The sequence below is a fragment of the Oncorhynchus kisutch genome, linkage group LG16, assembly GCF_002021735.2.
Source record: "Oncorhynchus kisutch isolate 150728-3 linkage group LG16, Okis_V2, whole genome shotgun sequence".
In the NCBI taxonomy this organism is placed as follows: Eukaryota; Metazoa; Chordata; class Actinopteri; order Salmoniformes; family Salmonidae; genus Oncorhynchus; species Oncorhynchus kisutch.
In genome coordinates this window covers 36,245,023-36,256,838 of record NC_034189.2, presented here as the reverse complement: position 1 = coordinate 36,256,838, position 11,816 = coordinate 36,245,023, and the positions used below count along the sequence as shown (strand labels likewise).

Genomic DNA, 11,816 nt, shown 5'->3' with positions numbered 1-11,816 from the left:
GTACAGTACTATTGACCAGAGCCATATGGGCCCTGGTCAATCAAAAGTAGTGCATTATATAGGGAATAGGGTGCCATTTGAGATGAGAACCATTATGGTGCTACCCAAATTACAGTGATGTTGGAGTCTTGTTCTCCCATAATTACAGCGTAATGACTTCCTTTGAGTCTTGGCCCATAATCACAAAGCGTCTCAAAGTAGGAGTGCTGATCTAGGATCTGGTCTCTGCTGTCTATATAATCTTATTCATTATGGACAATAATTTTTGCAAATCCTATATCCAGGGGCCATATTCATAAAGCCTCTCAGAATAAGTGTACTGATCTAGGATCAGGTTCCTGCTGTCTATGTTATCTATTAATTCATTATAGACTAAAAGGCTAAACTGATACTACATCAGAGCCTGTATATGAGTGCTGAGACCATAATTAATAAGATTACATGGACAGGGGGTACTGATTTGAGATCAGCATTCCATTCATTGGAAAGCAGCTGCGGTCATCCCCCTCTTCAAAGGGGGGGACACTCTTGACCCAAACTGCTACAGACCTATATCTATCCTACCGTGCCTTTCTAAGGTCTTCGAAAGCCAAGTCAACAAACAGATTACCGACCATTTCGAATCTCACCATACCTTCTCTGCTATGCAATCCGGTTTCAGAGCTGGTCATGGGTGCACCTCAGCCACGCTCAAGGTCCTAAACGATATCTTAACCGCCATCGATAAGAAACATTACTGTGCAGCCGTATTCATTGATCTGGCCAAGGCTTTCGACTCTGTCAATCACCATATCCTCATCGGCAGACTCGACAGCCTTGGTTTCTCAAATGATTGCCTCGCCGGGTTCACCAACTACTTCTCTGATAGAGTTCAGTGAGTCAAATCGGAGGGTCTGCTGTCCGGACCTCTGGCAGTCTCTATGGGGGTGCCACAGGGTTCAATTCTTGGCCCGACTCTCTTCTCTGTATACATCAATGAGGTCGCTCTTGCTGCTGGTGAGTCCCTGATCCACCTCTACGCAGACGACACCATTCTGTATACTTCCGGCCCTTCTTTGGACACTGTGTTAACAACCCTCCAGGCAAGCTTCAATGCCATACAACTCTCCTTCCGTGGCCTCCAATTGCTCTTAAATACAAGTAAAACTAAATGCATGCTCTTCAACCGATCGCTACCTGCACCTACCCGCCTGTCCAACATCACTACTCTGGACGGCTCTGACTTAGAATACGTGGACAACTACAAATACTTAGGTGTCTGGTTAGACTGTAAACTCTCCTTCCAGACCCATATCAAACATCTCCAATCCAAAGTTAAATCTAGAATTGGCTTCCTATTTCGCAACAAAGCATCCTTCACTCATGTGGCCAAACATACCCTTGTAAAACTGACCATCCTACCAATCCTCGACTTTGGCGATGTCATTTACAAAATAGCCTCCAATACCCTACTCAACAAATTGGATGCAGTCTATCACAGTGCAATCCGTTTTATCACCAAAGCCCCATATACTACCCACCATTGCGACCTGTACGCTCTCGTTGGCTGGCCCTCGCTTCATACTCGTCGCCAAACCCACTGGCTCCATGTCATCTACAAGACCCTGCTAGGTAAAGTCCCCCCTTATCTCAGCTCGCTGGTCACCATAGCATCTCCCACCTGTAGCACACGCTCCAGCAGGTATATCTCTCTAGTCACCCCCAAAACCAATTCTTTCTTTGGCCGCCTCTCCTTCCAGTTCTCTGCTGCCAATGACTGGAACGAACTACAAAAATCTCTGAAACTGGAAACACTTATCTCCCTCACTAGCTTTAAGCACCAACTGTCAGAGCAGCTCACAGATTACTGCACCTGTACATAGCCCACCTATAATTTAGCCCAAACAACTACCTCTTTCCCAACTGTATTTAATTTTTATTTATTTATTTATTTTGCTGCTTTGCACCCCATTATTTTTATTTCTACTTTGCACATTCTTCCATTGCAAAACTACCATTCCAGTATTTTACTTGCTATATTGTACTTACTTTGACATCATGGCCTTTTTTGCCTTTACCTCCCTTCTCACCTCATTTGCTCACATTGTATATAGACTTGTTTATACCGCATTATTGACTGTATGTTTGTTTTTACTCCATGTGTAACTCTGTGTCGTTTTATCTGTCGAACTGCTTTGCTTTATCTTGGCCAGGTCGCAATTGTAAATGAGAACTTGTTCTCAACTTGCCTACCTGGTTAAATAAAGGTAAAATAAAATAAATAAATAAAATTCCTATCCTGAGACCCAGAGGAAGTCAGGAGGGGCCACCGAAACACTGCCATCCAGTGGATGATATGTTTATTACACACTGTCCATAAGAGAAATGTGATCAGACAATTAAGTATATATTGGGATTAGGTTTATTACACAAGTCCGCCATATATTTGCTGACGAGGGCCATGTTTGTGAGTGTGTGTGCACGCGCATAGAGTGGAATAAATTGAGGTGTGTGTATAGTCAGATATATTGAGGTGTGTGTGTGTATGGATGTGTAAGAATACCAAGACACACCACACATGACAACAGTATATAGGTCAACGTGATATTTTATTATTCATAAACCTAGGACCATATATATAATACTGTATAAATACTCTATATACTCTACATCCTTCTGTTATTTCAATATAATAACAAATAAAAATACAACAATAATAATAAAAGCAACAAGATTATACTTAACAACAATAAATAATGTTTGGATATTCTGTACAAAACGTCATCATAACAAAAAAAACCTTCTCGGAAGGCAGGAGACTTACTTATGAAGTAGTAGCAGGAGAGAAGCCACACACACACACACGCTTGCTCACACACCTCTTTGGTCTAGGACGGGGCGAGTGATATGGCTTTGAAATTGGTTTTGTTCAGTCCAGGATGCATCTTGAATAATAAGTGTATTGGAATGAGTCTATTGGGAGATTCTACTGGAATGTTAGCAGCACATATCAACTTGTTCAGGAATGACCGAAGTTGATTGAAATGAACTGTATTGAGTTAGTTTGGTTGCGTACAAAGTCGTATGGATTAGGAGGGACAATCCGGATTGTCTTTTGTTCAGCACCCTTTGAAACAGGAAGTGCCTCCAACCAATACCGGGAGTGGAATGTGTGGCAGTGAGACCATTCATTTGTTTCTAATACATATACATACATCCTCACCCCAAGGTAACCAATTCTGTACAGTGATACATATAGTCCCCCCCCAAGATGTCTGTCCAGTCCAGCTAGGACAGACTGCCCCCCACCCACACACACACACGAACACAAGCATGCCATTGGCACCTAAAGCAGCATGCTTTTTCGAAAGAGAAGTGTCCATTTAAACTCTTCCTCCATCTCAGCTCCACTGACATGGGTGGGGGGTGGAGGGAGGGAGAAGGGCGCAGTGTGCCTGCAATGTGCCCCCGTGCCAGCCCAGCAGGCAACTGCACCAAGTCTATGCGGTGTTCTAGGGGTGGCAGTGCCACGGAGCAGACCCAAACAACACTAAAGTCTAACCTCAAAGTGGCTGGAGGGAGTTGAGAGAGATGTTGTTGGCTCTGCAGTGTCAGTCAATCAGTCAGCCACTTTGGACCCATTGGACCCCAGAAAACACCCACGAAAGCACTCTGCTTGGGATGTAAACATTCTCATGATAGGTCAATGTGTTTTCAGATGCAAAGTTCATGACGATATGGTTGTTTTAGTCTTTTTCTATCTTTCTTTCATGAGTTGTTCTTTAGGGACGTAATAATGAGGTGGGCTGACAAACTTAGCAGGTGCTCTGGTTGCACAAGTCCAGCAGTGGTCGAGGCCTGTCTTTATGGTCGCAGCTCTCGTGGGCGAGTGTACGCCCGTTGTGTCCCACGCAGCGTAGCGGCCGCTTGCGGAACCCGCGGCCACAGCTCTTGGAGCACACCGACCACTCCCCCAGGAACCACGAAGGACAGGGGTCTGGGGCGCAGGGGCATGAAGCCAACGGGCGCAGCTCTTCCGGGCACTCCCGCGATGGCCGCCCCTGGGGATCCAGACACAGCACCTCCCTCAGTTGAGTACCGCCCCCACAGCTCTGCGAGCATGGGCCCCACTCCCGCAGGGTCCACTCAGCTTCCCCCAGCTCCCGGATGGCATTGATGGACTGGCGGCGTGCCACCGTTCCGCCACTAGGTGACGCCAAAACGGGTCTTGGCGCAAAGTAGCTGTATTTGACACGGGGGCGGGGCGAGTCGCCTACAGACAACACCTGGATGGTCAGGGCCTCGGGGAGGGGTGAGAAGCTGCGTAGACGCTCCAGGGAGGCGGAGCTACCGCTGTATCGTAGCAACGCCCCCTTGAGGGCGATGTCTGTTTCGAAAGTCATCAGCTTGTAGTCGCCGTTCAGGAGGTAGGTGCCGTCCTGGCGCAACACTGCCAGGTAGCTGTTGTCATGGCGACCCCCGCCGGGGGCACGTTGCTTCACGTCCAGGTGAGTGGCGCCAGCGGGGATGGTCACAACGTTCTGGTAACCAGGCCTGAGGGACAGAAACACACAAGGGTCAAACATAGCCAAGGGTAAAAAGTTATGCATAAGTGTAAGAGTTAAGTCTAAGAGTAAGAGACTGAGTAAAAAAAAATGTGGCAGTACTAAGAGGTGTGATAGAGATAGATTCATTAGAGAAAGATAGGATTCTACAGACTGTAGTAAAATATATTAAATGGGCTCAACTAGAAAACAGTCATTAAAAGTCAAAGATGGCTGTTTTGAGGTCATAGGTCATTGTTCTCACCTGGCACGCTCCAGGGCACCCGACACTTTCTTGCAGGTGGAGCCGTTGCCTCCGCACACGCTGCACTTGTCGAAGCGACGGCTGGAGCCGATGATTCGGTCACAGCCCGCCTTCACACATTGACCCTGAACACACACTGAGGTGGAGTCCGGGCTACAGGGAGTACCGTCAGCCACCTGACAGTTGCAGAGAAACAGATGTTAGCCTAGATAGTGTTTGTCTACATTTTTGCAAAAGTGTCTGTGGTGTGACCTGACTAACCTTTGGTTTCAGAATGAAGAAGTAGCCCGTGCCCTTGGCCAGGCAAACCAGCTTGCAGCGGTCTTTGGGTGAGACGCCGGCATATTTGGGAACCCACTCCACGCCCTCTCCCGAACCGAACGACACCTGTGCCGAAATATCGTTGTGGGCCAGACACTGCTCCTCGCGGAACGACAGACCTTTAGAGAGAGAGAGAGAGAGAGAGAGAGAGAGAGAGAGAGAGAGAGAGAAAGAGAGAGAGAGAGAGGTGTGATATTCACTGTTAGTTTAGCTTGAGCATTATGTTTACTTTACAGTAGGCTGTGATATTCAAATATGGCTATTCTCGAATGTGTAGAAAGCATAAGTATGGGTACAATATGCAAGTCAGTGGCCTATGTGCCTAAATAAGAATGTATAATATCAAAGTATAAATATATGAATGTGTTTAATAAGAGTAATTAGTGTATTAGCTATGTAATAAGCATGAACTAAGTATATAATAAGTGAGGCTAGTAGAGGCTCTTACCGTTGCTCTCAGGGCAGATCTCTGTGTTACAGGAGCGATATTGGATCCTCTTGCCCTCGCAGTACTTGCCCCCGTTTTTGGGCAGGGGGCTATCACAGTCCCTGAAGGAGTACTGCACCCCTCCGTTGCAGGTACGGGAGCAGTCTCCCCATGGTCCCCATACACCCCAGGCACCGTTGACTGGGGTCTGCAACAGGAGAGGACGCCATCGTTATTCATAGTCACACACACTAGCCCATATAACATTTCAATAGTCCTATAGGTAGTCCTATAGCTAAAAAGCTAATAGTAACCTTCACTTTAGCCCCTATAACAGGGGTACTCAACTCTTACCCTATGAGGTAAGGAGCTTGCTGGTTTTCTGTTCTACCCGATAATGAATTGCACACACCTGGTGTCCCTGGTCTAAATCAGTCTCTGATAACAAGAGAACAATGAAAAATGCAGTGGAACTGGCTTCAAAGTCCAGATTTGAGTTTGAGGGCCCTATAACATTTCAACACTCTAATAGCTAGCCTGATATTAAAAAAGACATAACATTGGACCTAATCCAATGTAGCTAACAATAACCAATCCCAAAGCTGCATTATGCTTCCTTTCCCCCCAATGGACCAATCCCATCACTCCCATTGACTTTAAGACTTTGTCATAGGGCTATGTTATAACAGTCTTAACACCCACCTGGTGACGAGCGGCCTCCGTCTTGCTCAGACACTGTCCTGCCAGGCAGAAGCTGTCATGGCCACACAGCGTCCCATCCGCCCACGGGAAGTTCTTGGTCTGACAGACCAGAAGTCCGTTGGTTGTGGTCACTGTGCACCACAGTGCCACACATGTGGTACTCAGGTCGGGACAGTGCTGTGACTCCTCCCCGAACGTCAGGCGACATTGGCGGTTGGCGTCGTACACGTTTCCGGGTAGCATGGCAGGGAGCGGCTGGGGCTTGTGGGGCTTGTCCAATAGGCACTGGCCGTGTCCGTTGTCCATGAAGGTGGTGACCATGAGGGCGGAGCAAGGGGACCACGGCTGGAGTTGGTCCAGGTTGGACAGGGTGGACGCCATCATGTGCGAGCCCCAATGGTCACCGTTGACGCTGGCACACTGCTTGGAATCGTCGTGGGGCATGTTGAACACGTGGCCTAGAGCGCAAAAGAGAGGGAGGAATGGAGAGAGGGGAGACAAGGGTTGGTTTGGGACTGAGAGAGGAGATGTGTACTGTGTGTGGCTAATGACAGAGATGTGAATATCTGGTGCACATGTTTCAGCTTGGCATCAGGGTGGCATCTTACCGAGTTCGTGTGCCACAGTGAATGCCGCCTGCAGCCCGTCGTCCTCGATGATGGAGCAGCTCCTCTCCGGATCGCACACCGTGCCCACATCCGCCATGCCTAGTGTGTCACAGGAGTGGGCGCCGCACAGGTCCTACAGGGGGTGAGAAGGGACAAAACACATCTGTCAAACTCACTGCTTTCCCACATACAGACACAAAACCGATATCATATAGCAGGACCCTGTTTCAAATCAAAAGTAGCGTACTATATAGTGAATAGGGTACCATTTGGAAAGCAGAATCAACCCTAGTAGTTGTGAAGGTGTTGCCTGTTACCACGGTAAACATTGGTGTAAAAACATTGTGAAAACAGTGCTAAAATGCAAAAGCAACATACCGTTCGGGTGAAGAGCACGGCCGTGTCGTAGTGCTCTGGGTGGCGGTCGCTGGGCGGGTTGTGCTGCCGCTGCCACTGGCAGAAGTTGCGGAGAGTCAGGGCAGCGTTAGACGACACCTGGGGGCCGCTCTCCTCCTCGTAAACCACCAGCAGCTTGACCACGGCTAGGCTGATGGAGTTGTGGATGGTGGGGTGGCGGTAGAGGCGCGATGCCACCGCCATGATGGTCAGCAGGTAGGGCTTGAGGCCGGCACCGTGGAACTCGGCCATGGACTGATCGGCCACGATCATGATCTCCACGAAGCGAGGCGTGGACACGAAGCGCTTTGACCTCTGGTGGTGGGCTGGTTGGAAAGAGAGAAGAAGGGAGAGAGGTCAGACACACTGGCCTAGAATCAGACTTTTAATACTGCTCTCTTGTGAGAGCCTGTTTTCTCTGGTTTAAATTGATGAACTGTTAGACACAAAGATGAAATGTCAAATTGCTTATGGCAAATATCTGAGTAGTCACAAGAGATTTTATGTGAGTTGTACCATGTGATACTACAGGCCAATCACGGGTTTGTAGGCTACACATGTGTATTTTCTAAGGCAGATGAAGAGCTACTGAGCACTGAGCAGATCATCTCTCCAGATGTGTGTGCTCCTTGGGTGACTCAGCAGCCCCTTACAAAAACTCACATGTATTTCAAATGTGATTATTACATTCCCAAATTGACTTTCACTGGGCGGAAATTATGCGTGAGCCGGGGGAAGAAAAATAATTCTGGGAAAATGTCTTGACAGTGCTGACCTGTAACGTGCAGTACCAGGAGGCGGCGAGACTAGTTTCCACGTATCACCCCCACCAGCCCCCGTCCCAGGCCCGTACCTCCCTCCCTCGTTCACTCCCCGCTCACTTCCTCCGAGCCTTACCCTCCCCCCTCTTGCCTGCGTATACTGTCAAAGCTGAGCCCATTCCCCGTTAACCCTCGTTGTACACCGGTCAAATTATCGACTTATCCACCCTTACCTCAACATTTAAATATATAGCCTGCGCTGTGTAATTATTAGAGTCTCAGATGTTTGCGTAAAAGGGGTATTTTACGGATCACTCCAAGACAGAAGTTGAGGTAGTTTGGATAGACAAATCCTCCGTTCCAGGAATTGAAGCCAGGACACAGGAATTGGTCCAGAGTCCATTTCGTTTGCCATACATGATGTAGACACATAACACAACTAAGTGACTATGTGGAACAGCTTGGCTTATTGTTTTTCTTACTAAAAGACGTAGGCCTATGAATATGATCTAAAGTCAGCATATTCCGAAATGGATCCAGGTCAAAGGTTTTATAAGTGTTAATGCATACCTGGGTGGTCGGAGTTAGTGGTTCCATGGTTTACTTTTGTCTCCCGATTCTCTGGCAACCTGTCCTCTTCCTCGTTGACCCCGCACTTTGAGCTGCTCTCCTCTGCAAAATATTCCCGACCTCTCCGGCGAATGAGGTGGAGGTCCCCATCCATAGGCTGTGCATCACTCGATTTATTGGGATGGATGAAGTACTCTTCACCTTGGAGGTAGAATCCGCCCCGTAGTCCGTGACACAGGTTGAGAGCAGCTGCGGAGTCCTCCTCCCCGTTCACCGTGCCCGAGAAGAAACACCGAGTCTCGGCTGCGCTGCTGTCAGATTCCCGCTGCGCCTGCGACTCTGGGCTTCCCACCACATGGAACACAAACCCAGGTGCCAGGAAGGTCTGATCCGGCTCTAGCTTCAAGACCACCCGTTTGCCAAATACGTCTAACCGGTAGACTCGCATCTCCGACTCCTTTTCTCGCTCCTCTACTGAAAGGGTCCGGCCCTGCTCGGCATCCCTCTCGGGCCGAACCGGGTCGAGTCTGACCGGTACAACTGTACTTTCCTCCCATGTGCCGTGCGCCGCTCTCACGCACAGAGCCGTAATCAAACTGAACGAGACGCAAACGAACGACATCATATTCCGTGTCAAACCCTTCTAACTGAAAGAGAAAACTATATTGAAGTGTCTGGCGGAAGCAAGTAAAATCCGTAAAAGACTCCACTAATAACTAAAAAACATAAGTCCAAGAACTAAAACACCTCCAGTAATGAAGTAAGTCTAAAAAAAACTAAAACGGAAACAAATCCAGTGCAAAACCCATTCAAAATAGTCTACAGCTCAGACTTCATATCTTGGTGCTTCAAGCTCGAGTCTTATATTCTCTTGCTCGAAAAAAGCTCAGCAATAGATCAATTCCAACTATTCGGAACGTTGGTGTTTCTTTCAGCCCCGTCTTGAATACTCAACAGCTGTTTGAGTTTCTATGTGACTTCGGGGCAGTAATTGTTTTCTACTGTGCCGTCTAGTTTCTGCTCATATTTCGCATTAAAGGCGGACAGACCCCGGCTCCCTATATATCCCCAAACTCGGGACCACCCCTTCCCGAAGCCGCTTTGATCTTTTAGAGGCAAAATCTCGTGCGCAACAAAACGCAGACATAGAGACGTGCCATAATAATCAATCAATGTGGAGTGGGACGCGTTTGGCCCAGGACACTTTTTTTCCCCTGCTCCGCTTGTAGGCGGGACTACAGCCCTCACTCCTCTCCCCATACCCCGTCCTCCCCCTAAATGTTCTCATCATTTACACTAAAAACTCTCATACTTTTCGCCCCTGCTACTTTTACGCGGTGCTCATATAGGCTATAGGCTATACCCACACGTTGAATGTAAATTATACTTCATGAGGGTAGAAGTGGTTTATCTGTGGCAGGGTTGTGGTGTCTGTGAAACTGGAGATCTGGGGATAGCATGTCATACATGGCATCTATAGCACCGGGGCTCGATACCCGGAGGTTGGAGTCGTTTGCATCGCCGCAGTGTCAATCGAGCGCCGTGGCGGCCTGGTGGGATTCCGTAGCTCTTCGGGGAGAGGGAGCGCAGAGGGGCCGGTGAGTTCTTAAGGTGGAATAGTCCCTTGGACGCATCTCCTCCACTCAACACTCCGAGGCCGTGGCCCCTCTCCTTGGGCGGACACCCCCCCCCCCCTCCCAGCCCCCCCCCCAGCCCCCTCAAACATATGGTGCAAACCGCATCACTTGTGTAAATCCAGAACTCTGGAACCTTCCCAAAATAATTATCGACGGATTACTCGCCCCCTCCTAGTGACCGAGAAATGATTTGCTAAGTATTATATATCACGTTTGAATAATGATACATGACACACCAATAAAATACAAAACCCAGCCGTGTCTATGTGTAGTAAGCCTATTTACATGTGCATGTTAGTCTATTCACCCAGATGACAGGACAGACAAGTGGTACATACCGTATGGGAACAAAACGAGACGTCACAGGTACAGTGCAGGAACACCAATAGCCAAGGGAAAAGATCAAGAGATAAGATGGATAAAGTTTCATACACGGTGGTCTCGCCCTCTTAGTGAACTGCGAGTCTGTTATGAATATGGCCTGGCAAGAAGAGTATATGAGGGAAACATTTATAATCAATTCACTAAATGCGTTTTTAACGCATTAGTTGGAGTCCACATCATGCTAATTTAACTTACCATTTCGAGGGGAGAAGCGTGATGGGCCACCTTAAGCGCAACAGGCCGGGGAGAGGGAATAGTTGTCGTGACATAGTTCTCCAACAGATGTCAGGCGTGGACCGTGGAAAAAGTATCCAAAGGACAATGGCTATGGCTCCACTACTGCCATAAATCCAATACATGGCACATGCTACATGTAAGGGACAAAAATATGAATTGGCTGTATGTAAGATCATAACTTCGATCTTTATTAACCCAGTTATGGAGTCATTAGGGATTCTAAATCATGTCCAAAAGGGCCACAACATGAACAGGGCCATGATACCACCCTCAACTGTACACTTCTGTGGCATAGAAGGGCATTTAGTCCCAATTCTTGTTGAAGGGTCATTGATTGCCAAATCCAATATCGTTGAATTAATTATGTATTACGAATGACATCTTGTCCTGTATGGCTCAGTTGGTAGAGCATGGCACTTGCAACAGCAGGATTCGGGGTTCAATTCCCGTGGGCCACCCACACAAAAAACTATAAGTCTAAGTAAGTTAAAGAGTCTGCTCAATGGCATATATGTATATGGCACCTCTGCTCTCTCTAAGTGTCTTATTCTGAGGTCCAATGTTATTTTGGGATCACAAGTGAAGGCAATAGGTTGTTGTTGTTTTTATTGGGTATTACATTTAGGCACAGAAAAGGATTTGCAAGGCGTAGTCATATAGTATTATTGTGTATGTGAAGATCATTTCTGCAGATGGCAGCACAACATCACATTTGACCTCAGTGTTCTGACTTCAGTACCACGGGACTGTAACTTCCATCAATGCAAACACTCGACAGGCCACATAGGTGACATACAGTGACTCTACAGCCCTCGTACTAGTCCCTAGAACGGATAAATAAATTACACTAGAACATAGTGAACATATCAGCCCTTAAAGGGGCAATCTGGGATTGCTACATACATTTTTCAACTTTTAAATGACTGATCACTGAACCCCTGTGAAGGGAGACAGGGCTATTATATAATAGCATATGCAGCTACAC

General features: G+C 47.6%; 1 protein-coding gene across 1 annotated transcript; it reads right to left on the bottom strand.

Moving 5' to 3' along the window:
- Positions 1-2,569: 2,569 nt before the first annotated feature.
- Positions 2,570-9,614, bottom strand: LOC109906641 (A disintegrin and metalloproteinase with thrombospondin motifs 1). The gene is made up of 8 exons (XM_020504451.2): positions 8,574-9,614; positions 7,225-7,568; positions 6,847-6,979; positions 6,239-6,696; positions 5,558-5,744; positions 5,050-5,228; positions 4,789-4,964; positions 2,570-4,533 (listed from the first exon to the last, which is right to left on the bottom strand). The coding sequence occupies exons 1-8, from the start codon at positions 9,196-9,198 to the stop codon at positions 3,795-3,797; spliced, it is 2,841 nt and encodes a 946-aa protein (XP_020360040.1). The 5' UTR covers positions 9,199-9,614; the 3' UTR covers positions 2,570-3,794.
- Between the last annotated feature and the right edge of the window lie 2,202 nt (positions 9,615-11,816).

Excerpts from the sequence above, each read along its gene's own strand:
- LOC109906641 (XM_020504451.2), bottom strand. The coding sequence starts at position 9,198 with ATGATGTCGTTCGTTTGCGTCTCGTTCAGTTTGATTACGGCTCTGTGC. Across the intron at positions 4,965-5,049 it reads TCTTCATTCTGAAACCAAAG|GTGGCTGACGGTACTCCCTG; the intron begins GTTAGTCAGGTC and ends TGCAACTGTCAG. Across the intron at positions 4,534-4,788 it reads GGTGCCCTGGAGCGTGCCAG|GCCTGGTTACCAGAACGTTG; the intron begins GTGAGAACAATG and ends TCTGTCCCTCAG.